This window comes from Botrytis byssoidea, assembly GCF_014898295.1.
Source record: "Botrytis byssoidea strain MUCL 94 chromosome Unknown BBYS_026, whole genome shotgun sequence".
Classification (NCBI taxonomy): Eukaryota; Fungi; Ascomycota; class Leotiomycetes; order Helotiales; family Sclerotiniaceae; genus Botrytis; species Botrytis byssoidea.
The window spans coordinates 24,671-50,459 of NW_024065867.1; the positions used below are offsets into that span (position 1 = coordinate 24,671).

The 25,789-nt window shown below is 43.2% G+C and overlaps 12 protein-coding genes across 12 annotated transcripts; 7 read left to right on the forward strand and 5 right to left on the reverse strand.

Moving 5' to 3' along the window:
• Positions 1–1,817: 1,817 nt before the first annotated feature.
• Positions 1,818–3,839, forward strand: EAE97_010132 (uncharacterized protein; the record flags this gene model as incomplete). Its single annotated transcript, XM_038880647.1, has 3 exons — positions 1,818–2,022; positions 2,087–3,039; positions 3,135–3,839. 3 exons carry the CDS (start codon positions 1,818–1,820, stop codon positions 3,837–3,839), a joined length of 1,863 nt encoding a protein of 620 aa, XP_038728357.1.
• Positions 3,840–5,355: 1,516 nt separating this feature from the next.
• On the reverse strand, positions 5,356–5,868 carry EAE97_010133 (uncharacterized protein; the record flags this gene model as incomplete). The annotated part of the gene is made up of 1 exon (XM_038880648.1): positions 5,356–5,868. The coding sequence occupies one exon, from the start codon at positions 5,866–5,868 to the stop codon at positions 5,356–5,358; it is 513 nt and encodes a 170-aa protein (XP_038728358.1).
• An 852-nt stretch (positions 5,869–6,720) lies between these two features.
• EAE97_010134 (uncharacterized protein) lies at positions 6,721–8,681 on the forward strand (the record flags this gene model as incomplete). The annotated part of the gene is made up of 3 exons (XM_038880649.1): positions 6,721–7,297; positions 7,345–7,660; positions 7,770–8,681. The coding sequence occupies exons 1-3, from the start codon at positions 6,795–6,797 to the stop codon at positions 8,679–8,681; spliced, it is 1,731 nt and encodes a 576-aa protein (XP_038728359.1). The 5' UTR covers positions 6,721–6,794.
• Positions 8,682–9,660: 979 nt separating this feature from the next.
• Positions 9,661–10,962, forward strand: EAE97_010135 (uncharacterized protein; the record flags this gene model as incomplete). The annotated part of the gene is made up of 1 exon (XM_038880650.1): positions 9,661–10,962. The coding sequence occupies one exon, from the start codon at positions 9,661–9,663 to the stop codon at positions 10,960–10,962; it is 1,302 nt and encodes a 433-aa protein (XP_038728360.1).
• Positions 10,963–11,497: 535 nt separating this feature from the next.
• Positions 11,498–12,046, reverse strand: EAE97_010136 (uncharacterized protein; the record flags this gene model as incomplete). Its single annotated transcript, XM_038880651.1, has 1 exon — positions 11,498–12,046. One exon carries the CDS (start codon positions 12,044–12,046, stop codon positions 11,498–11,500), a length of 549 nt encoding a protein of 182 aa, XP_038728361.1.
• A 555-nt stretch (positions 12,047–12,601) lies between these two features.
• On the forward strand, positions 12,602–13,654 carry EAE97_010137 (uncharacterized protein; the record flags this gene model as incomplete). Its single annotated transcript, XM_038880652.1, has 1 exon — positions 12,602–13,654. One exon carries the CDS (start codon positions 12,602–12,604, stop codon positions 13,652–13,654), a length of 1,053 nt encoding a protein of 350 aa, XP_038728362.1.
• A 161-nt stretch (positions 13,655–13,815) lies between these two features.
• EAE97_010138 (uncharacterized protein) lies at positions 13,816–15,047 on the reverse strand. Its single transcript, XM_038880653.1, has 4 exons — positions 14,875–15,047; positions 14,768–14,822; positions 14,513–14,716; positions 13,816–14,458 (listed from the first exon to the last, which is right to left on the reverse strand). Exons 1-4 carry the CDS (start codon positions 14,977–14,979, stop codon positions 13,926–13,928), a joined length of 897 nt encoding a protein of 298 aa, XP_038728363.1. The 5' UTR covers positions 14,980–15,047; the 3' UTR covers positions 13,816–13,925.
• Positions 15,048–16,641: 1,594 nt separating this feature from the next.
• Positions 16,642–17,378, forward strand: EAE97_010139 (uncharacterized protein; the record flags this gene model as incomplete). The annotated part of the gene is made up of 2 exons (XM_038880654.1): positions 16,642–17,026; positions 17,095–17,378. The coding sequence occupies 2 exons, from the start codon at positions 16,642–16,644 to the stop codon at positions 17,376–17,378; spliced, it is 669 nt and encodes a 222-aa protein (XP_038728364.1).
• A 573-nt stretch (positions 17,379–17,951) lies between these two features.
• On the forward strand, positions 17,952–18,749 carry EAE97_010140 (uncharacterized protein; the record flags this gene model as incomplete). Its single annotated transcript, XM_038880655.1, has 1 exon — positions 17,952–18,749. The coding sequence occupies one exon, from the start codon at positions 17,952–17,954 to the stop codon at positions 18,747–18,749; it is 798 nt and encodes a 265-aa protein (XP_038728365.1).
• Positions 18,750–19,123: 374 nt separating this feature from the next.
• EAE97_010141 (uncharacterized protein) lies at positions 19,124–20,674 on the reverse strand (the record flags this gene model as incomplete). The annotated part of the gene is made up of 3 exons (XM_038880656.1): positions 19,124–19,620; positions 19,677–20,291; positions 20,377–20,674. 3 exons carry the CDS (start codon positions 20,672–20,674, stop codon positions 19,466–19,468), a joined length of 1,068 nt encoding a protein of 355 aa, XP_038728366.1. The 3' UTR covers positions 19,124–19,465.
• An 844-nt stretch (positions 20,675–21,518) lies between these two features.
• On the forward strand, positions 21,519–22,884 carry EAE97_010142 (uncharacterized protein; the record flags this gene model as incomplete). Its single annotated transcript, XM_038880657.1, has 2 exons — positions 21,519–21,840; positions 21,983–22,884. 2 exons carry the CDS (start codon positions 21,519–21,521, stop codon positions 22,882–22,884), a joined length of 1,224 nt encoding a protein of 407 aa, XP_038728367.1.
• A 318-nt stretch (positions 22,885–23,202) lies between these two features.
• On the reverse strand, positions 23,203–24,969 carry EAE97_010143 (uncharacterized protein; the record flags this gene model as incomplete). The annotated part of the gene is made up of 1 exon (XM_038880658.1): positions 23,203–24,969. One exon carries the CDS (start codon positions 24,967–24,969, stop codon positions 23,203–23,205), a length of 1,767 nt encoding a protein of 588 aa, XP_038728368.1.
• Positions 24,970–25,789: the final 820 nt, after the last annotated feature.

The following is a 25,789-nucleotide window of genomic DNA, read 5'->3' on the forward strand; positions in this document are numbered from 1 at the left end:
ACCATTTGCCGATTTAACCTTCCTTTCAGATTGTACCTGCTACCATATTATCACAACAACCACGACTTATATCATCTCTCTCCATCATACTTTCAATCATAATATTTCAATACCGATGACTTCGTTTGCCGACGCGGAAAGGACTGGGTCTTGCTGATCGCTCCAAAAAGCAGCCAGCCTCTGATATTCAAATAGTAATTATCAGGACCCTGATTAAAGGAGGCTGCCTGTGGTGAACGTGATCACAACTGGCATGACGAGTCACCGCGTGAATGAAATTTGGACTGGAAATGGATGCGCTCAGGTTTTATTACTCACACATAGGTAGGCAGAGAGATAAGGTTGATTTACACGTGCTCAATCCATTATTCTCATGATTCGATTGTTCGAGGTATTTTGTGTGGTTTATTACCATCTCAGACTTTGCATCGATTTTTTACTACACGATATCGCAGCCCATCTAGTGCTGAACCCATAATAAATAGCTGTTTGAACTTTTTCATCCAGACAAATGAAGAAGTTTCTTTTATTCCGAGCTAATTTTCCAGCTCAGACGCGCTTCTGAGGCGTCGTTTTGCACGTCGAAGGAGTTATGATGTATGATACAAATCAATCGATAGCTCAAGATGCGAAGTCGTATCTCCTATGATTTAGAAAATGGCAGCAAATTGTACTTCAGTGTTTGACAATACCACACTGAAACCTTAAGAAAAGGTTGAAAAATCTATTCCAAGTGTCAACTTCACGCAGCGGCACGCAGAATCAAATCATCTTTATTCACAACACATCTTCACTGGAGCAGTCAAGGAGACAGTATTAAGTCTTGAATATACAGCTCGCAAAACAAAGGTTTCGGCTTCATCAATCTATTGAGAATTGAGGATTAGAGCAACCACAGATTGTGATGTCATCGCCACGGAGCTGGCTATCTACAACGTACGTATTTTAAATGCCCATTATCACCGGAGAATTAAAGTTGGAATCAAGCTCGTGGGTCTCAAGATGATGCGATGAATCCTGGCATATTTATGAGATCTTCTCTCTCGGGTTTCAGATGTGAGATAAGCCAAGGATGAGATATCCACCTTGTAAGGAGGCACAACGCATCGTTTGATATTCCGTCCCATCTTTCATTCTGTTTTGACCCGATATAAATATCATTCTTAAATTTTGATGCAGTTCATCCATTCTTACCCCTTTGCTAAACAATCTGGACGTTCCGGTCATGTTTTGTGTGTGACGCAGTAACAACTCACGTCAGACTTGACAAGATATCATTCTCTATTGCAAGATTGGTAGCAATTTGTTCACACCTCAGATAAAATTTTGAAGCTTTGTTTCCTTCCACTATACTAGAAGATTTCGAGAAGATTTTCTTGTATGTTGGAGGAATTGTCTTTATTGAAATGTAAGTTAAATGTCATAATTTTCTGGAAAGCAGGTTAGCTTGTCAAACGACCCCGCGTTTAGAATACTCCAGACCCCTGAAGGATTGTGCCATTCATATTTCACAGATGTCATCCTCCAATAATGGCTCGTATCACATATTTAGTTCTTAGGAGTTCTGAGTTTCGAACGTACCGCCGCCGTTCTTCGAAATGATATAAAGATTATTGTAATAATTCAAAACTATTTTCTCATTCTTATCCTCACTTACACTCTTTCAGCAGTGCTGCATTTCGCTTCGTTGCTGGCCATTCTTCATTTTACGTTTATAATATGTTCTTTCATTATTAACTTTAATCAAAGTTACTATTCTATTGTCTAAGGACGCGTTTTCTCCCGGAGTCTTGTAACATAAAATCAATTATAACATCATGCGATTTTCATCCTCCTCCCTCGTCTTTCTTGCCTCACACTTCGCGAAGGGTGATTTCATACTTCCCCAGCCAATGAGTCATGTTTCTACTGGCTTTCAAACTCAGATATCCTGGTCTACCGATCTAGTCACTGGCCCAGTCTCTTTATTTCTTGTTCCAGAAGGGGTGCAGGATGCTAGCGCTTCTATATCTGATATTGGGAGTATGTTTACCAAGATCTTTTCACTGCGCATACTCTTAGGGGTCAGCACTAATTGGCTGCATAGCTCAAATTCCAAATGAAGGAATGTATCAATGGGTTCTACGCGACATGCCAAATGCAGCGGAGTCATATTTCTCTATACTGATGGTCGATTCCAAGAATGTTAAAACGTTATCTGGTACCTTTCTCATTGTCGGTCTGCAATCTTTTCAAACAGGTGGTGAACTCCGCAGAAGAGTCAATAGCGATACAAAATCGTCAGATAGTGGCAAGAATGAAGGGTACAAAAAACACAATTCAACGGAAACGAAAACGGTAAAGTCAAAGAGTAAAAAACCTTCGAAGTCTGCAGCTCAGGAGACTAGTTTGCCGGCTTGCAGTGCTGTAGTCACAAAGACCAAATATCTGTATTTGGACGCTACCGACGGGGCTAATACTGAGACGAAAAGCTCAGATGGGTCGGAATCAACCGGCGCTCCGGCATCTTTGGGTTCCAACCTTAAGAGACGGTCTACAGATATCTCCGTCTCGTCTAAGTTTATGAACCTAGGTAAAAAGTTTCCGGCGTCTAATAGTACATCTAGATCAAACTCGACGTTCCAAAATTCTAGTTTGAAACATAACTATGGATTAAATTCGTCTTCTACTTCTGAAGCTGGACCCAAGAAAGGCTATGACTCACAATTCTCGTCGTCTGGTTCTACATCCGAGAAAGGCTCTGGCTCGAAGCACTCAGCATCTAATTCCAACTTGAAAGGCAGCTCCGGCTCAGAGTCCTCATCTTCTGGACATGATTCAAAAGGGACGAAAGATTCATCAGGCTATGAATCTGGGTCTAAAGAAAGCGATGAATATGGACATGGACATGGACACGGACACGGATCTAGCTCTAATGCTAGCTCCGGTCATGAATCCAACTCTACATTGAAACATACCTCTACACAAACTGATTGTACGTTGGTAACCTCCACAACTATCATATATGTGTCGTCTAGCAGAGATACTCACACTCAAGAGGTATGTATGATTTTACCACCCTCCTATATATCTTTTACTCATTTAGCTTCTCCATACATCATCAACTATTCAAAAATTGACTAATGGGCTCACAGACCAAGACATACAAATCCAACATCAATAAAACCACCTTGACACAGACCAACACAATCATCAGCACCGCCTCCGAATCTCTCTTCTCCATCTCCACCCCCGCAACTCTGGCATCATCATCCATCTTAGCATCGACCTCCACACTAGCCATCTCGACAATTTCCCCCGCCGGTATATCCACAATAGCAATAAGTACGGTTCAGACCACCCAAGTCTCGATTCTCGCACCTCCCGAGTCGCTGCAATCTACTCCCCTCTTCTCCGCCTCAACTAGCATTCCCTCAATTACCTCAATCACTACACCTCCATCTCCCATGCTCACCTCCCCGGAAACCACAATTATAGTCAGCTCTCCCAATACATCCAGTATACAAAGCACAGCAACCACAATACCCACACCCAACATACCACCAACATACCCATCCATCACAAACTCACCCACTCCACCCCCGTCTCCATCCCTCTCCTCCCAAACCACAACCACAACCTCATCCGACATCCAAACCACCTCTCTCCCCCCCGTAACACTCACAACCCTCTCTACCTCCACCACTCCATCTGCAGTATACAATCTCACGATTCAAAGTGCAACGGGAACTGCGCTGTCTGTTTTTACTGGGGGTGGGGGTTTGCGTTGTGCGGGTTCGAGAGAGGGATTTGTGATGTGGGTGGGAGTGGGGGTGGGGGTTGTGGGGTGTGTTTTGTGAAGAGGGGGAGGGGAGGGGAAGCGGTGGCAGGGAATAGGTATGAGTATGAGTATGAATATGAGTATAGAAGTATGTATTGTAGAGTTGTTTATGTGTTATGATTCTTAGGGTTACCGAGGTTATGTATTATAATAATCAGATAAATGATCTATCACGTTGACCGGAGTATAATATGCAAAATCGCAATCACTTCTGAACATGTTAGATTTTCCCATGATGTCAGTTATCGTGTACACGACATAGTTGTATTTCACTAGAATCTACTAAAAACAAGATCGGAATCTTTTCCAATTAGTGTGCATATAGCCCTGATGTGAGAGACTATGTTCTACACCTAGGTAGGTAATCAACGCTAATCCAGTACGTATGCTAAGACAAAACCTTCCATGAGAACATGAATCTCAATGCTAGATCAATCGTCCTATATTTAGTGAGCAAGACATTCGATTATCAAGACGTTCAAGATTTCTCTACTCGGAAACGTAAAACCATGTGTCCATTCAAGTCCAGGTTAACAATCACCTCCGAATTATTGTGCAGCAGATTCTGCGGAACAAAAGTCTCTCGGAAAATTGACCCCAAAAATCATCACCTCCACATATTCCGCCACTTTGAGAGCAATATATTCCTTTTCAATTGTCCTTCTTGCCGGAATCACTATCAGGTAAAGACACCTTGAGATTCACCGGGGATATTATAGCGTACAGCATGGCCGTATTCAGCAAAGATGTATCAGTAACTACCGGCCTGATAAGTTGCTTTGATTCTTCGAGAACGAACTGGACGACCTTGCATGGCATAAAGAGAAGCCTTCTTCTAGCCGTTTCCGGGAGGAGTCTAACGAGCTAGCGTGACAACCATCGTGCGTCAAGTGGGCGTGAGGATTTTGCGATCGACTCAAGGAAGGAGAGTCGCAAGGATGTATTCTTTTCCTCAACGCCTTCATTTGAATGAGAGAAAAATTTCCATACATCTACCAAAGAAAAATGCGCATGTTTCCTTTGAGATACAGTGACCGTGAGCGTCCGTCATAGTATAATAATCAGAGTGGGTAGCTTCTTGTCGGCTCGAAACTAGTCTAGAAGGCCAAAAGTGCATGATTATTTCATGTTCGATGGTGTCGTTTGTGCGACCGACGGGTAAAGTTGAAGTAGATGGAAAATATCATTGACGAAAATTGTTGTATCGGAGTTTCGAAGGTCTGAATGACTGCTGAAGAAGTATCAGAGCTCGAGTCCTTTTACAAAAACTTGACGCAAGGAGTATGCATGACCTGAGTCTTTTCAAGTATCCAGTCACAACGCCCATTCGCTATTTCCGGGTAGAACATACGAGTAAGCAAGGAGACTTGGTTCGTGGTTCTCTGGGTTGTTCCCGGCGTATCATCACTGTGAAATCCATCGGTATTTATTTTTTAAATTTCAAAGCGAAGGCGATCCACAGTCCATCGAATCAATCTGGATTCGTTCAGAAACAAGGCGTTTCCGTGGCCACCGCGGGCCGTCGTAATAAGGATCTATTCGTTGGACCATTTCGAAAACCTGGGCAAGCTTTGTGTACTGTTGGATAGCCTCTGGGAGTCTGATTCTACTTCTACTGAGCGCTCCGCCAGAGGGAGCGCGTGTTCTCCTATAGTCTCCTCCCATTGCTGATTCGATTTCTCGGTTATTGCCTTGGATACTGGGCCTGCGCCGTCGACTTTGGAGAGTACAGGTACGTTGTCTCGCTTGACACGAGGCTTTGCATTTTTCAGTCCACTTTCCTCTCTCCAATCATATCCTACTCGCACAACCTCTACCCAATCATCTTTTGCAAGATCACCATCTGGTGTTTCTACGACATCCCATTCACCGTTGGATCGAACCCAAACGACCTTATCAAAACATTCTGGGCAGAGAAGGCCTTCGTCTGTGAGAACTTCAACTTTACGAGTACAGGCTCGAGGGTCTTGGTTGTAGAGAGGACATCTTGTTCGTCGGAAGGGACGGTGATTGCAGTTGATGTAGGTGGAGAAATAAGTAGTACACATATTGCCACGATGCTGTCGCAGAAGTATTTACGATGTGACAGCTTTCCTTCTATGGATCGCGAGGAAGTTGCTGATATGAATCTCTTGTGAACGTTATCAGATTAATGTTAAAATTGTCGCAAGAGCTGGATAAGGTACAGCCTTGAAGTGACGATGGTGAAGGCGAACTTGTGAAAGCTAGAAACGAGCAAAAGCTATTTGGTCACTAAATATGTATAGCTACTCCTAACGATTCGTCAATGTTGTTGCCTCAGAATAGTATATGTCGTAGATAGATGAATGGTGGAAAGGTTACAGTTGAATACCATGATACTAATTGAAGCACTAGATTAGCGCATTTGAGCACGCTTAACCAATGTGACACATGATTCAGATGACCATTTGTTCAATGGGAAACTGATGACCCAGTTAATTAACACAGCGCTCACCAAATATGAGGTCTTGATTAACTATATATTAATGAAGATGTGGGATGAAATTCATAGCGACAAAATCTGGGATATTCCTAGCTGGAGTCTGTGATGGATGGATAATAGTCTCAAGGAGGGTTGAGGAAGTGCAATGACGAATGATGATTCAAATGAACTGGAGAAGTCTGTGCCATTTGATCTTATCTTGATCTTATCTCATTGTGCTTACTCGTATGTGTACTCCGTCATTGATGCTCACCAGCTAAGATAACATGCAAGGACGGGAGTTCGTTATCATTTCTCCGGCCAGTCCCAAGCCAGTCTCAGTCACTAGACAGCACGCTACGCGTGACCCTGCGGCCGCTAGTTTATCTTGGCAGCCTCGGTCCATGTCTCGCAACTTCCTGTCACTTCAATCTTCGGCATTTACCTATTTTGGTTTGATGATCTTTGAGAACAATTGACACAATCTTTGAGGAAGGCACGGTACAGGTGGTTACCTACGATTTGTTAAATATGGCAGACGATCTTTCTTTACCACGATTGATAAGAGATAATACAAATTCTACTTCAACGTTCACAAAAACAAACTTGTCGCGAAAACGCGTCCGCGATACACCTCCTCCTGATTCAAGCGATCCTCCAATATTTTCTAGCGACGATGACCCCTCAGTAGAGAAATACTCACAGAAAAGGACACGACGGAAGCAAAAATTTAGAGGACCTTGGTTTGATCAACAGCTAGCTTCCGATTCAGCCTTTGAGGACGAGCCTTTAGACCGCAAAGTTCCCATAAGAAACAAGAGAACATTGAATAAGAAAGTTGACAGCGGGGTATTTATGGGTAGTGATGGTACGGACATGGAAGATTCAGTCATGGAGAACGGAAAGAAGGCATGGCCGATTCCCGCGCCATCACCTCTCAAATCAAGAATTGTAGTCGATACTCCTAGGGATATTCATGCACAGAAAAGGATTGAAAAGTGCCTTGAAGATGGAGAAGAATACGTTGATCTATCGTAGGTAAAAGCCATCTCTCCTCACAGTTCTGGCTAATTATCATCAGTCGTATGGGTCTTGATCATCTTGAAAACTCCACAATACGGCCCTTGGGAACTTTCGTTAAAACCGCACGCGGTTATGCCGTCGAACCTCATCTGAGGATAATCCTTTCGGCCAATGAGCTAGTCAAACTTCCCGCCGAGCTATTCAACCTAAATCGATTATCTACACTCAGTTTACGAGGCAATAATTTGGAGGAAATACCACCCAGAATCGGAAACTTGAAAAGATTAGAAGACCTAAATATTGCTCAAAACAACCTGGGATATCTCCCTTTTGAAATCCTTGACCTTCTTGTCGGCGGACTCAACTCGATACCGGTAAGCGACGTCCAATTCACCAAGCCTTGGGCAAGTGCGCGCCAAACAATGAAGTCGTGATTTTAACAAAACTACCACGCTCAAAATAACCACTAACAACGCCTCACAGATTGATTCTGACACACAGCCATTATCTGAGAGTGGCAGGACTGGAAGATTATATGATTTCCAGCTACATCCGAACCCATTCTACCTCCCGATGGCAAGACCCGAGAGCACTGCGAATGGCGCACCACATTTTGAGATTGATCTACAGCGCCAATCACCATTAATCTTCCCGTTGTATCCCACTGCGGAAGATACTATATCTTTACCTCGAAATCGTGATACACCCGATCATATATTTCACCAGTGGCATCAAGGCACTTTACCTCGCCCGAGCACACCAATCTCGGGTGGCGAGAGGTGTTCCTTGTCATATCAATATAGAACAGAAGTCAGATTCCTTGACGCTTTTGGACAGCTTATAAAAGGTCCTATGTTCCCTTCTGATCCTCGGTGGAATGGGAATGACGTGGGAAGGCAAATCCAACTGCCCATTGCAAGCCTGGGCGATATCCCGCAACCCCCTGCGGTACAGTCTCGCGTCCAGAGTCTGGTAGAGAAAGCTTTACAGGCTTGTATTCGTCATCCTGAACTCACACGTCTCGAATCTCACATGGAATACATTCCTCCTCGCATTCCATCGGTACTTCGAAGAGCAGAAAACGTCCATTATTCTGGGCCAACCTTATGTACTATTTGTGGCACCAGTTTTGTAGTTCCTCGCACGGAATGGATAGAATGGTGGGAGATTGAAAAGGTATCCAAGAGAGATCGTATGAACGCGGCTTCAGCGTATGTTCCTACACCCAGACGTGTAGTTAATGAGAGGGATATTGTTGAAAAGTTGGTACCTTTGATGCGGAAAGGCTGTAGTTGGTCATGTTTGCCAACAGTATTTCTAGATGGCTTAGATCAGCCTTCCAATGTCGGTGAAGACGACGCCAAAACTGATATGAACATAGACGCCAATTTTTAATTTATTATTGTACATGGATTGGGACTGCTATAGGGGGTATCTCGTCAGCGTATATATCTTTCAAATGCGACAAATTTTGCGCACAGATTACCTTTCTTTGCTATTGCATTGAGAAAACTTCGATTTGACTTTTAGCATGGCCCTACTGTCTCTAGTGATTTAGAAGTCGACAGGCCGTGTGCTGAACGCGACGCAATTCGCTGGAACGTTTAAGGTTAACTCGGAAGTCTTATTCCAGTTTCAACTTTCCTCAACTCTAGGCGCATGGTCTCTTGCGTCATCTGATGCGACTCGACAGATATCAATTGTTAAAGTGGTTGAAAATGGAGGTATATATGCTATATTTCTGACCTTGAAAATTCCTGATCAACTGCTTTCAATGTTCCACGGATCGAGGAAGTTGATACCTTCAAGACGAGGTTATTCGTATGATCGATATCCAGACTAGAGGCGACAAGGCTAGCTCTTGGTTCTCACATTCTTCGAAAGGTAACAAGATACCCCGTTAAAAGAGCCATAACGACCGAAACTGTCGTAAGATAAGTCACGGTGAGCCACAATGATCGAGTTCGCAAGAATATGCCTAGCTGACCAAGGAGTGGGGAGTGCTTTCGCCTATTGACTTGATAAATTTTAGGTGAGTCTCAATGTCGGATTTTCAGCTAGCTGACGGCAAGATTTTAGTTTTCTCATGAAGAACTTCAGCTGTGAAAATCTCTTGTGCACCTATTTCTTTCTTATGCGAGACCTTCTGCTGCGAGCGATGATCAACGGAATATAAGCCATTCCATTTTCATTTGTTTTGAGTGAATGGATGGATTTTGTTCGAAAACGCGTGATCAAAAAGCACTGACCACCTCAATCGACCACTAGGTGGGATGAGCAAGACGGCAGGCAGGTGACTCGTGAGTTACATTGCTCTGCCCTAAGAAAAGAAAAGACCACTGCACGGGACGTATTTCTGTTGTGCACTTCCATTATGCCCCTGACCGACATTCTGGATGTTCACCGGCCTGAACTCAAGTCTTATGAAGCGTTATACAAACACTTCCACTCAAACCCCGAACTTTCCAACCAAGAGATAGAAACATCGACCGCCATTGTCAATCATCTTTCCGCAATCTCGTCAGACTTTGACATTAAGACAAACATTGGGGGTTATGGTGTTGCTGCGGTTTTTCATAATGGTGCCGGCCACATTGTGCTCTCACGAGCCGACATGGATGCTCTTCCTATAGAAGAACGAACTGGTCTCCCATATGCTAGCACAAAGCGAGTCATTGATGTTCATGGCAAAGAGCAACCAGTGATGCATGCATGTGGCCACGATATGCATATTACATGTCTTTTGGCATATGCTGAACTTATGGTATCGGCGCGGCAATCATGGCATGGAACTATTGTTCTTATCTTTCAGCCTGCCGAAGAACGTGGTACGGGTGCTCAAAGTATGGTCGACTATGGACTTTACGATCCTGAAAGATATAATATTCCTATTCCTGATGTAGTGTTCAGTGGGCATGTCGTTCCAGCCCGAGCTGGTGTCATTGGTATCCGAGCCGGTACGATGGCTGGTTCTTGCGACAATTTACGTGTGACTTTCCATGGTCGCGGTGGACATGCTTCCATGCCTGAACGTCTGATAGATCCTATTGTCATGGCGTCCAGTGCCGTCATGAGGCTACAAACGCTTGTGTCTAGAGAGGCTCATCCTAGTGAACATGCAGTTGTTACATGTGCAAGTTTCATTTCTGGCTCGACGACTGCAGAAAATGTGGTTAGCGATGATGCGACAATCACAATTGACATTCGCGCAAATGACGAGACTACAAGACAGAAGCTCTACAATGGAGTTCTACGGATTGTCAAAGCTGAAAGCGCAGCGTCCAATGCAGTCGTCGAACCAACAATCACTCCTACAAGATCGTTTCCCGTAACCTACAATAATGCCTCCGTTACTGAAAGAGTGGGCAAAGCTTTTCACGATCACTTCAGGCCTGGCGATGAAACTTATGTTGCAGACTATCCTAGGCTTAGTTTTAGTGAAGATTTCAGCATCCTTGCCTCTGCTGTTGAAAGTCCATCTCTTTTATTCGCCTATGGTTGTACAGACCCCGAGAAAGTTGACCTAGCCCAAGAAAAAGGGACATTGACGGAGAGCATACCGGGAAATCACAGTTCTCTCTTTGCTCCACAAATTTCTCCCACAATGCAAGTAGGTATAGATGCATATGCTTTGAGCGCTTTAGCATGGCTGTCAAAAGAACAGGAGAAGAAATAGATAGCAGCTCAGGAACTTCAAAGTGGGAACGGCAAGAGGGACGCATCTGAAGACCATATGGATATCACTCAGGCCTATACATGTGTAAATGCTCTAAAGTTTGATTAGATGTGAAATAAATCGTCTGCGCCTCTTCATGCTTTGGATGGTCTTCGTTGACTACGAGTGCATCACGATCTGATGATCTGTCTTCTCTAGTTTTTCAAGCTGGACATAGCCGCGCAGAGAGTGTCCTTCCTATAACCATTTGCTTCCCGTGTGGTGGAAGGTCAGATCCAAGAACTTCTTATCATTCAATAAAAATCTTGTTTATGTGACAACGGTCTTCACTTCATATCCGTAATATCGGAAATTTCACGTTTTGAGAACTCCACTTTCCGAGAATCACAAACGCCTAGAATGGAAATTTGGAAGAAAATATTTAAGTAAACGCAAAAACACTGTTTTCGCTATCGGTCAGTAGTAGATCACCGCAAAATGCCTTTATGAAAGCTTCACCCATGCTTCAGTTTCCCCACTCAATTTCGATTGGTACTCATGGAGCAAGAGTGACTAAAATCGCAACCCAATCCTTCATGCGATCATACCCATTCATCTGGCCCTCCACGTAATACTGCTTAAATAGCATATCCTCATTCGCCGCCTCCCACCGAACCCTCACATAGACCCAGGCAAAATTCCCCACATCATCATCAACTCTCTCCCAACCCAAAGTGATCCACCCATTCTTGGCTTCAAGGACGAAACCAGAAAGACGAAATTCTGGACACTTTTCACCTTCCCTAGCAGTGCCGCATAGTTCTACCGCGTCGTCGACTTCGAATGCAGTGCGTGTCCAGTGTTTGCCTTCGTTGATCGAGAGGTGTCCGTGTAATATGTATTCCATGCCAATTTTGAGTTCAGCTTCTCCGCGTCCGATTAATATATTCTGGTCTTCTGGCCATTGTGGGATGGAGAATTTGTAAGCCCATGGTTGCCCTTCGTGGATGGTAAATTTTTCCCCGTTGTAGATGTCGATGAGGGTTGCGTTGACAACGAGAGCGATGTTTGTATCGTTGTTTTTGTTGTATACGGCGTCTTCCATATTGTTTTGAAGATTGATAGACTGTGTCTTTTAGATCTGGGCTATGGGTCTCTTTTGGAATGTTGTGTTTGGTTGATGTGGATGGTCGAGCTATGCGAAAAGAGCTTGGCGTTCCATTCACCTCGTTTATTTTGTTTGCTTGCATATCATCCCTACTTCCATAAAAGAATCGGGATAAGGATTCACTATCTTCGGCATAAGCCGTCTTCGTAAAATGTAGGGATTTTTAACGGTGAAAAATTGTCGTCTGCAACTTTCAGTTGACTTACTCTAATGTTGATGATTCGCAAAATATTAAAACCGTGGAGGAACTTGAGCAGAATGCCATTCACGATTCAATGGAAAGCAAATCCTGCTTTGTAAAAGTTAATCATAATCTTGGAAGCTCTATTAAATATCACCCCGTATCTATAAAAGAGCTCCACATGTTCTCGTTCACCTTCAAATCTTGAAACTTGTATCAACAAAGATATACACTCAGTAACCGCCTGAATAAAATTGAACACACTTCAAACATACCCCTTTCCTCACACATATCCCTCAAAATTGGGTATCATGGCTTCTGAAGCACCACCTTCTGGTCCTGGCCGTGGCGTCAGCCAACTTTATCCAACAGCTCCTGTGGTGGGCAGAGAATCGCAAGCACCATCCGCTTCCGCCTCTGCTCGGAGTAACAACCAGCTTCACCCACCCACTAGTCGCTCTCCATCCCAGGCTCCTAAGGTTCTCTCTAAAGCACCATCTTCAACTGGTCAAAATCAGTCTCGCCATCTATCGGTAAAACCTTCTCAAGCTCCAACTATTATAGATCCAACTCAGACTACATATACTCAACCGACGATTAGACCCTCTCACGCTGCAACTTTGAGGGGCGCATCTCAAGCTCCATCCCACCAACCATCTACCAGACCTTCACATGCAGCAACTCTCAGAGGTCAGTCCCAAGCTCCATCCTCTTACATACCATCTCGTGGTACCATCAACTACACCCCCACATCCCCTCAAACTTTAGGCCGTGGACCTTCCTTAAAACCATTTGACAGCACCACCGAGCTTCAACGCAATGTTTCTCGAAAACCCACAATAATGTTGCAATCGCCATCTAATCGTCAAACATTTCTCCAACGTGACCCTAGCATTTCCCAACCCACATTACTCAACCGAGACCAATCCAAAATACCCTCATCTATGTCAACCATTAAAGAAGTCAGCATCGCCCCCTCTAAAAAAATTGAAAACATGTCCAGTATTCGCAGTATCCTTCACACTCCCAATGATATCCAAATGGCCAGTCGTCAACCCACAATCAACAATATGAAAGGTGCGGAGCGCGAAGAACAAGAATCCTGGGCCTTGGGAAAACTCGGAAAATTAAATACTGGATGTCCACAAAACTATGGATGGTCTCGTAGAAGTGATGGGTATATATGTGATGGGGGAAGTCACTATATTACAGACCTGTTGCTTGCGGAGGGAATGGGTGGAATGTTTGTGGTGAAGAATAAACATGAGTGGCAGGATAGAAGCCAGGGTCCGTATTATTGGGTTGGGAAGAATGCAGAGGGTAAGAATCTCTTTTCGAAGAATAAGGATTCTAAAGTTGTTTAGGGAGGTTTTGAGGGTACTTTTGTATGATATAGGCAGACTGGTCTCGTGTGTATTGGAGTAATCGATGCCTTTCCCACTTGTTTAAAGAACATGAACTGGAATTCAAGGTCAAATGAAAATGAACATTCACAAGTGTATGAGGCTATGAGACGACACATTGGGCATTTCAGTACTTCGAGACTCGAGTGTATACCAAGGTTCTTACCAAGCCAGAACCAAGTATCTGTGTGTGTCATAGTTTTATTTTTCCCACCCCAATGTGAGGGGTTGATTAGTCCTTTAATATTGAATCCGATTTTCGTTTCGAGGTGAAGTATTTTATGGGAACACTTTGCGTCCCGAAACTTCTCATGCTCTTTTCTTCTTCGAACTGCTGTATCCTTGTCTTCAATCTCTCGTTTTCAGTCTTCAATTTGTTTATTTCCTCCTGCAACGAACCCGCCCTAGGAGCATCTCCCTTTGGCAGATGCACAAGTATCGGCATATTTTCTTTCGGTGGTATCGAGGGATCAGCTACCGCTCCTGATATGTTTTCCCCAGTTCTCATCACCGTAGTTAATGTACCCTCTACTTCCCTTTCTAGATAGTTCATCTGACCATAAATTGCCTTGATTTCCTTCTGCAGCGTTGAAGTTTCTTCCTGTAAGATAGGCATACTTTGAATTTTTACCCGGGTCATCTTTTTTCTCATCTCTGCAATCTTAGTCGAAAACATCTTGCTTAAAATCTCTCTAATCACCCGGAAATGGCACGCAAGATCATGTCGAATTTCAGGTGAAAGAGGCAAGTGATCTGAGATCTCGACTGTGAACAGTTAGATTCATAAAATATTGATGATGAGATTCTCGTGTAACACACTTGCATACTGTCCTCTCACTGTTCTTTCAACACTAACGCAATCTGCACACTTATCTCCAGGACCCTCTTCACCATCTCGATGACTGTCGTGCGGTACAAAGACTACGTGTCCGTATTTGGAATAAAAACAGCACCGGCATTGACATTTCGCTGGTTGAGCGATATCGCATTTGGATGAGGTGAGACATTCTGTCAGAAGTTTGACTAACTTGTCAGTTTGCAGTTCCTCTTATTGCTAAAGACTTGAGAGCTTACGTTCAAGATCTCTAGACTCTTCCCCGAGCTCAACAGCGATGGGTAATGTCAAATTCTTCAAATAATGTAAGTATCATATCAGGAAAATTATCTTGTAAGGAACTCACGTTCTCAAAATCATCGCTCATGGCTCCAGCAGTTTTCTGCCTTTTCGACGGCGGACCCTCACATGAATCATCCTCATCGCACAAATAATTCATTTTAGATACCATGAAATCCTAGACCTGGTAGTGATAACAATATGTTTTTTCTGAGGTAACTGCAAACAATTTTTTTAAAACCATTCTCGCGGATGAGAAACAACACACATATTTCCTGCGTTTGAAACAACCCGACGGATATCAACATGGAAGAATTTGAAGACCAATCAACAGTGACCAAGAAGAGCCGAGTTGAGCCCGCTGCAAGCCTTTGTGTAACAGTGCATGATGTAAGTTCTGGACCGTGGAATAGATTGGACTTCTGAGTCAGCATATCATGATGTAAACAAGGCGGCTTGAGGTTAATTTTTTGTAACATCTTATTATAACATTGCAAAAATTTGCACAAAGCAATTTTCTCATAGATCTCCGTTTTCTTGAGCAAGTTTAAACGAGTTTCTGCAACCCTCTAGTCAGCTTTCATTGCCACAAAAAATTAAGTCGCCATACTCAGCCCCTTTAAAATCACTCCTCATAGGTGGGTAGTCAAGTATCTTTCTGAATTCGTGTGCCTTGAACTTCGACCTCTTTTTTCATTAATTAAGCTTCATATTTTTGCCGAGATAGTATACTTTGCGTGTTCGTAGCAACTAAGCTTCCACTGAAAATTTGTTGCTAATGCGAAATCAGAGCCGTGGAATTCGATACTCAGAAGCAAATTCAAAATTTCCTGCTAGGCTCCAGTTCTCTTCATTTACGGGATCATGCATAGTTCTGGCTTTTTGCTTTATTTGACACAACAACCTCGAACATGGCCGTTCAAGTGGAGGACTTACTTTTCTACAAAGTCAACGATCGATGATGCAATTGTCGAATCAAGGAGGAACTAGAGAATAATCAGCCCCCATCAGGCGTATAATTTTATGTCAAGTTGGTAATTGAGAGGATCGAGATCTGGAGTCATACACTTGAAGAATAGAGTCTCTCATGAGGTTGCCATTGAAGTAAAGATAGAGCATCAGTTTGCAAAAGCCATGGAAACAAACTGTAACAGTGGCCGGCAAGCTATCTATCTCAAAGTGGTGATAATCATCTCAATTAGACCAGGCGTGTGGTGACTCATTCAATTGCAGGAAAAAGAATCATGGACCTCGCTTTCATCCGAAAGACGCAGTCGAATCTGGTATGAGACCCAGAACAGACTACAGTTATCCAGACAGCGACATACATTCCAAGAGAGCAATGGTCTCTAGTACAAGGACGCATCTATATGTCACAAGAGTAAAGGTTCCCAGCTGATCCTCGGGATTGTAACACCGAGACGTACTGTGAGAAATTCACATTTCAAACTCCATGATAATCAACAGATCAAAAAGGAATGCTCGCAAGTAGTGATAACGGAGGCATGGTACAGCTCATAATCGTGGTGATGTCAAAGGGAGGAATAATTCATACACGTAAAAGTAGCTTACTGCAATGTGATCCCAATCAATTTGAGTTTTCGTGAAAGAAGATTATCGCATCATGAGTGCTGACTGTGAACGTCGTGGGAAAGAACGACTGGAAGACGCCACCTCATCAAAAGCTTGTTTGAGATTCTTTTCATTCGTAGCCAACAACAAACGCTTGACAGAGATTACGTCTCTACATTTAGCCTACATCTGCGCGCATGGGCGGTAAAGTAATTCAGAAACAGAAAAGGTAGACGCCATCATTCCGACTACTGCGACAGCAATGTCTTTTGCTAATGCACCAGTCTCGAATAGCTTGATCATGACGGCATTCTCACCTATCTCAAGTGGTCTCAAACACGAGGTCCTTGAGTCACCTTTCAACCCCGGCGATGGGTCAAAGGGATTGAATACTAAGATCAGTGCGTCTGATCAGAATACTGGGGCCAAAGTAAAAAACTTGAGCCCCGAGTTTTGTCCTCAATCCGAAAAGCAAATTGTCTCTGGAGTGCGAGTCCGTGATTTTCAGAGAATAAAGGAACTCGATGACTTTATAGCTTCTGCTTTAGCGCAATTTCCAGTCGATGAATTCATCAAAAGGTTCACTGTGGCAAAAGGGAAATTGCAACAATTTTACAAATATAAGACTCAAATTGATGCTGACCAAGGTAAGTTCTTAAATTTCCAAGACGACTCCAACACTTTGCGTTCGAACATTAATCTGAAGTCACCTCAGGTAAAGAGATTAACGACAACATCGAGATTATGAAAGTAGAGATTCTGCAATCAAAGAAGGTTCTTTCTATATTAATGGAACAAACCTGTGCTTTTAAGCAATTGAACAAGGACTTTCCGGAGTGCAAAGTGGAGGAGTCAGTAATATTCGAGAAACAATACGTTGTCGATCAATTGCAGAAGGCAAAAATGAAACTAGAAGCACTGGAAATGATGTGCGTCAGGCTTCATAACATGATCGATCAATGCTCGAGAATATTGGGAGGAAGATGGGATAAGTATTAGAGCAGGGAAATCGACACTCTGAGACTTTAAAGATTGAAGGCAAAGTTAATATACAAGCCTCTTACGAGTGATGTGAATTAGCAAGCAAGACGACTACGATTGAACGCGGACTTACATATTCTCCGGCTTTTATAACTTGCTTTTTAGATCAGCAATAAAGGTCTATTTGTTGATAATTGAAATTTCGAGTACGTTGACAACGTGCAATGCAAGTAATGGTGACGATGGAAGGGAGAAGAAGAATGAGTTTGAATTGATAGATTGGTGATTACTAATGACATCAGGTGACGAAGAATCTGCTAAATTGCAGGCACTTGCAGCCTTTCTGGCCCCGAATTACAGGGGTTGTATTTATCCTATTCGAACCCTGACAAGACGTGATTAATCACCTTGATACCAGCAGGATGAATACAGTCAACAACTTCTATTTATGTTCATATCCTCAGTCAAAGTGCCGCCCGCCATGCTTCCATAAATCATATAATAAGTTGTCATTTGCCCAACGAAGGCAACTGTAACCAGACATCTGACCATTCATAACATCTCCGAATATACTCAAAGACAAGATTAATTATGGCTAGAAGCCAGGCGCCACGACTGATGGCCCCTACATCATGGATCACAATTCAGATACCCGTTGATAAAAATATCTCAGATAGCAAATCGGAGGAAGGAAAGAAGTGGCTTGAAATCATTAAACCGCTTACAAAGGATTCACAGCCAGATTTCGAACACGGAGTATGGGGTCGATTGATTGAACGACCTGAAGAAGTTTGGCTCGTTACTAGTTGGGAAACGTTTGAAGCTTTGCAAAAATTTGAGGAATCAGATGTATATGAAGGACAATTGAAAGCAATGAGAGAGCTTTCAGAGGGAAAAGAACCAATCATTACGCATGCTCGACTATCAGGCGACTTCTGGATCATGTTGACTGATTATACTGGGGTTACGGATGTTTATTTTCCAGAGGACATAGAAGACGACGAGAAGAAGAGGATTCATGACTTGAAGGGGTTAACTTACTTCTTTGCGCCCGGAAAGAAGTCAGGTAAAAGTGCATACAACGGAAAGTCAATCAAAGGCTGGATAAGTGAGCCCGTTGAGTTTAAGGAGAATCAAACCAGGGTCATGAGGTATCTGCATTACTGGAACAGTAAAGAAGGGAAAGAAGAATTCAAAGCAGAAGCTGGATTTGTCACCGAAGCTGGAGAATCGAAGAACATATTCAGTGAGTGGGTGGCAGGCCTAAAAGATGAGGGGATGCTGGGGATGGAAGAAGTGCATTGCAAATTTGATACTATTCCTTGGAAGTTCTGGGACTATACGTCTGAAGAGGAGAGAGACATGGCGGAAATGGATGCAGAGGAGTAGATGACGGCCAGTGTTATCAGTAACTCAGTTGGGCTTCCTCAGGGCGTGTGCCGCTGAACGTCACTATGATTTAGTGATCGTTTTGCCTATATGTTCACTTCAAAGGCTGCCGGTGTAGAGGAGCTACGCTCATACTGTCGTTCCTACAGACGATTGGCAAATAACCAATAGATCAATGTGCACCTTCATACCTTTCAGCTCAAAAGTCATAGCATCAAAAGCGTTTGGTGGTAACTGCGTCTATCAATTGCATCTGATGTTGCTCTTTAGTATGCTTTTCTCTCCACACCGTTGGAAAAGACGGAGGAACTTAATGAGGTCATAAGTATAGAACTTCTTAAACGGGTCACTGATACAGCGTCTCGGAAAGCAATTGCGGTAGGATTTGGCCATGCATAACTCCCCCAACCAGTATACGCAATCATTCGTTACACATTTATTGTCATGTTAAGTGGGGAATTTATTCAACTTCTCCAAAGTTCGATCTGGAAAATTGAAAGTTGTCCGTAGATAACTTCAGATCAACTGGCACTGGCGAGTGTAAGTAAGAGCAATTTGAATCTACGTGGCTATTTTACATGTTTAGCACCTTCGAAATCAAATAATTGATTGACCAGTGTAAAATTGTCAATTACGAGTCGGAACATTTCTCATGTATACACATGAATTCGAATCCATGTCTTGTACTTCTCTGTGTTTTCCTTCCAAAACTATGTCTATGCCTGCGCAAATCCGCTATGCCATTTATAACTTGGGTTACCGTTATTGGTGAGATAGTAAGACCACGCAAAGAACGCATAAGAGTTTGGATTGACTAGACTCTGGGAACTTTGCTTGTTGACCGTTTGAGCTAAGCTTTCAGTTGGTTTGGCTACAGAGAGTTTTGTCAGCTACACAAGTCAACGTCAGGAAATCAACTTGACTTACTGGCACTATCCGGGGTATCATCAGCACCCTGTCCAAATGTCAAATGGATCAATTCATGGAAAAGTGTCAATGATCTTGGAGAAGCATCATCAAGACCAGTGCCAGCAGTTTTTGCCTGGGCCGATGCCATAGCAGTAGCTATGGTCTCATATGGTTCCGAATCTGTACTGAATGCATCTGGGCAAAGCGTAACGACGTCACGATAAAGGTTCGTATTTGTAAGACCAAATCGTAGTTCCTTGGGCGACAGTGACTTTCCTCTACACCACGAGAGTGGGCTTCCAGGATATCGATTCGCCTTGGTTTCTATAACGTAGTCATGCAGATCAGAGGAATAGTATGCATATTTACTCCAATTTGGAGATGTGCCTAATTGCATGTCTTTGATCAAGCTATTCGTGCTAGCATCGACTGAGCCGGCGAACGTACGAAAATTGGCTTGCTTGGAAGCGTCTTTTGGATCCGCAACTGGTTTTCCCGTGGGGTCGTATATAAGTTCTGTTTCTTCTTGCCATGTAGAATCATAGAAGAGCCATAGCTTTCCTGTACCATCTCCTTCTACAGTGAATCTCGTGTTCTGTCTGCTGAGGAATCTCTGGACACCTTGCAATGTGTCTATTTTTGTGTTAATTAAAATCTTTATTAACAGACAGGTATGAAATCTTAATGATTTTCTGGCCTTGAAAGAACAATCACTTACTTATAACGGTCGTGAGTTTACCATTGTCTGAAGCGTGCACCTTGCCAGATTTGGTAGGCCTGATGCCAAAATAGGCGAAAAGATTATTCCGTATATTCTCATCGGTTTGGTAGGTATTAATACCGCCCAGAGCAGCATCGACAAGGAGAGCAGTATCATCAAGCCAATTTTGTATAATGGCCTTGTTTGCACCAAGACCCCCAGGTCCTGTCATTTTGGTGTTGAAGAGGGAATCGATAGTCACCGCGTTGCACAACCCAAGTAGGGTAGGCACTATCAGGTATGTAGAGAATCTCATTATGGAAGGGAAATAATGCGCATGCCAAAAATGAATGTAGTGATTTCAAAAGAATGACTTGAAGGGGACAACGAAATGAAATGCCAATGACCGAGCTGGGGATGTATTAGAATATGAGATGACATACACACTGGTATATATAAGGCCCTAACAGAAATGACTTTACATGTTGAGTTCCCCTTTAAAACCTATCTCAATGCAAAGCGGCAAAGGAATAATCTCAGAAGTGACCACTCCTTTCTCAAATTGCTCGATGATAAATACGAGCAAAATTGAGGATAAAGTCATGCTTATGTCGGTACATCAATCCTATAATTTCCACTTGCAGTCTCGATTCAGATTGAATACTCTGTTGGGGGCAAAGGATAGTATGAGTAAGCAAAATTATGCTGACTTGCTGAGAAACATGTGTACCGAGAATCAGCCCCCTTCCTATTCAAAGGCGATAAACGGATATAACTCCTGAGAGATGAGCAATTGGACTGCTGACATTGTAATTGGAACTCATGTTTATTCTCCTGCAATTTCAGTTGCACATATGAAAGATCGCTGATGATTACAACCCCTAGAAGGATTCGATATACTTAAATTTAGCTTCTGATTGAGGATGCTGTTGACTTGAAAGACCTTGAGGACTTGCTGAATGGAGATTTCAACATTTTGTTGCCGTACATATATGAGATAAAATGCTGCCATCGTTCCATCTGTCTCTGATTTCGATAATCGTTCTTCATCGGCTTTGCGCGGCTTATATTTTTTACTTCTTTCCTGGATGTTGTTTTTGTTTCATCATTGTGTTCATTCCATCACGATTGGTCTCATTCAGGGCAAATTCATCTTTGTTATGATTCGATCTTCACTGCTCCTGGGCTCTTCTTATGCAGCTCCAGCAGCTGGATTAAGTCCATCCCAAGCTTCTATATTGAGTCAGCAAGCATATAATCTATGCCTCTACAAGTCTTCTCTTACATTTGAGCACGAACCTTGTACCTCATTTGGCGTCTCCGGTCTTCCCCCCATTACCACGCTCATAACAAATCAAGAGTCCACAGCGACGTTCATTGCATCTTTCCTCACCGAATATGCAGCTCTCACTAGTCCTATTATTATTGATACCATGATCGATGGTACTAGTACGCAAGCATCTATGGGTGGACTAGGTCAAGGTTAGTCTGTTTCCCGGAAACCAAAAGCCTTCAGCTTACAAATAAATTCAGTCTGGGCACAGCTTGGAGATGTACGAGTTTCTTATCCGACCGAAGCCCCAAAATCTCCCAACACGGGAGAGAAAGAGTTAAAAAAGAGCAGTTGCCAAAGCAACCAAGAAAACTACTGCGGTCCAACAGCCTACAACAAAGATTGCAACACCAACCACAACCACCCAAGCGCCTCCCCTGACAAGTACTTCAAGACATTCATCTGCGATTGTGTTACCGCAAAGTAGTACCGCTACTACTTCTGCTATTATCCAAAGCTCAACATCAAAGGCATCTCTAAGTAGCTCACAATCTATCTCGAGCACACCTATCACGGTCTCGTCAGTCTCGTCGGTATCATCAAATTCCGTTACTAAACCAGTCGCAACGCAATCTCCCTCCCTGATCACTTCGTCAACTATAAGTTCCTCAAGCTCTCCAACAAGCCCTATCACTGGAACGATCACTGGAAGTAGTGGGATTATTTCGAGTTCAGTCTCGTCTACTCAATCAGGATCATCTACAACAACATGTATTGCATCCAAATACGTCTCAGCTGGTTTCACATACACTGCCAAATGTACCAGCGCCCCAGTCTCCTCGAGTTCAACTTGCACACCATCCACGTATATCACCAGTAGAACCAAAATGACAGCGTCTTGCAAACCTACCAGTTCCGTGTGTAGCGCATCGACATATGTGACTAGTGGATCGACTATCACGGGTGGATGTAGCACCACGTCAGCGTGTGTCGCATCCACTAAGATAGTCAGTGGTAAAACGACAGTTACTTCTTGTACTCAAGCTTCTGTAAGAATTGCTTCATGGACTACAAATAAAGTCGAGCAGAATGGTGTGACAGCTACAGCGTTCAATTCTGTTGAAGCTAGTAGTGTTGCTTCGGGAATTGATGCTCTTCTTTCGCAGGGAATGGGATGGGAGGCAATTCGACGGAAACCAGCGGAATTGCATCGACCTCGGGAAGTGTTCCCAAAACAGCACCCTTTAGACTGACGACACTTGCTACTTTAAAGGTTCCCTTGTCAACTGGTGCGGCCTTGAAAAGAAAGGCGCTTTATCTTTGAGCGTTAAAATATTATGCAGTATTTGTTAAGTTGTCGGCTGAAAATTATTATTGTATACTACATTGAAATCGATTTTGTTGCGGGAGAACATGTATGAGAAGATATGTGTCGGCATCATAGTGTGTATTTGATGAGAATCAAGAACTCATTGATCAGGCTGTGATACACTTCTGATGTCTGCTTGTCCTTAACTCAATTCAGCTAGTCACTCAAGTCGTATTCTATATTGAGTAGGTAGTGGATCTCATCAGTGCAAAATTTCTGCGTGATCTTGAGATCCTCCAATATCCTTAGTTTTTGAGCAAAACCAACATGCCTTGCCTCCAATTTTGAATTTATGTGAATATGAGTCGATGGCATGGCCTTTGTAAGCACTCGCTTTGCGCAATGTTTGACAAACAATCGTTGGCAGAGACATTCCAACTTTGTGAAGAGCTTTGACAGGAGCCCCATCATGAGCTTTAACATTAGGATGTGGTGCCGAAACAATCATGAAAGGAGTCCTTTGGCTAACATCTTGTATACCAAAATCAAGCGCATGAAGCCTGTTTAACGGCTGTTGATTATCGCTCACTATTATAATATCCGTTGACTTTGAAGTATTCTTGATACAGGCAAGATAGGCTATCCCATCATTCAGTGAAATCATTTGACTCATCATGAGCCTCATAAAATCGCCCCAGATTATCATTTGATACTCTTTCATCTTACGGAAACTGATCCCATGATCTCTCTTGGAGCGAACGGCTTTTTTAGCACGATGATAGTTTGCTTGTAGAACCTGTGCGATGGCCAAACTTTGCTTCCAAGAATACCTGCCCCCACTGAATGCCGCAACAAGCCGTAAAGCTAGTTTCCAACGACCATTAGCGAAAAGTATTATTGTTATATCTCGACGAAGACCCCCATTCAAATCTCGATGGACTTTACCTAAGCGCCTTATTATGCGACAGGAGCCAGCCCAGCGGCCATGCATGCTTACGCTCCCATCGGATATGCTAACTTTGCCCACTTTGACATGTACCGTATCGAGTCCGGAATACTGTGAAGATTTGTGACGTGTCTTAAACGGTGGCATTATACAGTTTGTGCTGGTAAATTCAGATATGACAGGAGGAAGAAACAGCCAACGATGATGCCCTTGACGTATTGCTTCCTCCCACCAAAGGGCCCAAACATTATTCTGTCCGGTTACGACTCCTGGCGCTATAACAACTCCCGAAGCTGCCATTGCACCATAGATCTCATCATCTGGAAAGGAAGCCGAGCGATTTCCTAAGAGCTCCATGATACGAGTCTGATCGATTCTCCCAGCTCCAGCATTCACCATACCGGTGTAAAAGTCATAGACTTTAGCATATTTCCCACCTATCGCCTCCCTGATATTGAAGACATCACATAAGTCAGGCAGTGCACTGAACATAACATCATCTATTCGAAGACATACATTTCCTTTGCCAACCCAAACAACTTGTCGGGCAAGAATATACTCTTGCAATGTCCAGATTCGATCAGCCCATCGCGTTCTGGTAAAAAACTCAAGGCAATCCATCCCCTCAATGATTTTTTGTCTTCCATCTCCATGTGCCCAGTACTCCGACATGAAGTTCGTGTATTCTTCTTCTCTAGAAATTGCGATGGCTTCACCTAGGTCCTTGGTGAGTCGATCCAAATAAGTTTGTGTCATCCAATGCGGGAAATCACAAGTTGTGACGATCACTACCACTTGCGCATTTCCATATATGTCACCCATCAGAGGTATTTGAAGTTTCTTGTCCTCTTCGTCATTTTGATCGATACATATTGTATCGATCCAGCAATATTTTATGTCAGGAAAGAGTGTACGGACGGAAGTCTCAATCATGCTTCCACCAAGCGTGTTCTTGTAACAAGTGTGGATAGCGAACATGTTATCGGACCATGCATGAGAAGTTGCAAGATATGATGGCATGGCGTTAATGGCGTAGGGTTCAATTGCCCCGGAATCCATATTGATTAACTTAGTTCGCGTCATGTTTGTACTTTACCGATGTCTTTCGTCTCGTCGGACCTGATACGTATCTTGGTGGAAGCTAGTACCTCTAGGAAGCTTCTCAATCAGACTCCCATTTCATCACAATCGAGATTACATCTAGAGAGCGAATTCTGAGACAGCAGAAATCGACAGGAACAACTGTCCTGCTGCGGCATATACAGTGATGATCGAGGAGCCTCGTACGTCGAGATCTAAAAAACTTCGGCTTGTTCGAGATCCTCGCAACATATGCTTCTTATAATACGGGATGATAGAGTGACGATTGCCATTTGTGAAGGAAAGCACTCTGGGATTCAATAATTGCTACAAATCGTAGACGACAGTATCTCGTCGGTGTCCGACTGAATTGGTAATTAGTGATCAATAGTCTGTGCACGAAATTGACTGTTACTCGGCTCCTCGGACGAACCAAGGTGGGAAAAAATTGTTTCACAACGCAACCAACAATGATTCAAAATTTCAATCAATTATTAATATTTCAACGTTTATCTATCAGGATTCAAGAGGTAGCATGGATGAGTTGATTTCTACTGAATTTTGGACAAGGAATCTCTTGAACTTGGCTTGATCCCTTCATTTCGTCCACGCTGAGTGTACTTTGCACGACGCCACATGCCTCGACAACAAAGCATAAACATCGACACACTCATCAAGCTGCAGTTAATTCTCATTGGAGCTCGGAATACCTCAAGATATCACGAGCTGCCAAGCAGAAGCTATTGCTTTAAACGACTGCGGAACGATCAAATGACCTGGACGTTCGTTTTGTTTACGTAGGCATCGTGCTGGAAGATCGCGG

Bases quoted from the DNA above. Each gene is read 5' to 3' on its own strand.
- EAE97_010138 (XM_038880653.1), bottom strand. From the start codon at position 14,979: ATGGTATCTAAAATGAATTATTTGTGCGATGAGGATGATTCATGTGAG. The intron at 14,823-14,874 runs GTGAGTTCCTTA...CATTATTTGAAG, and splicing joins TGAGCGATGATTTTGAGAAC to AATTTGACATTACCCATCGC. The intron at 14,459-14,512 runs GTGTGTTACACG...AACTGTTCACAG, and splicing joins AGTGAGAGGACAGTATGCAA to TCGAGATCTCAGATCACTTG.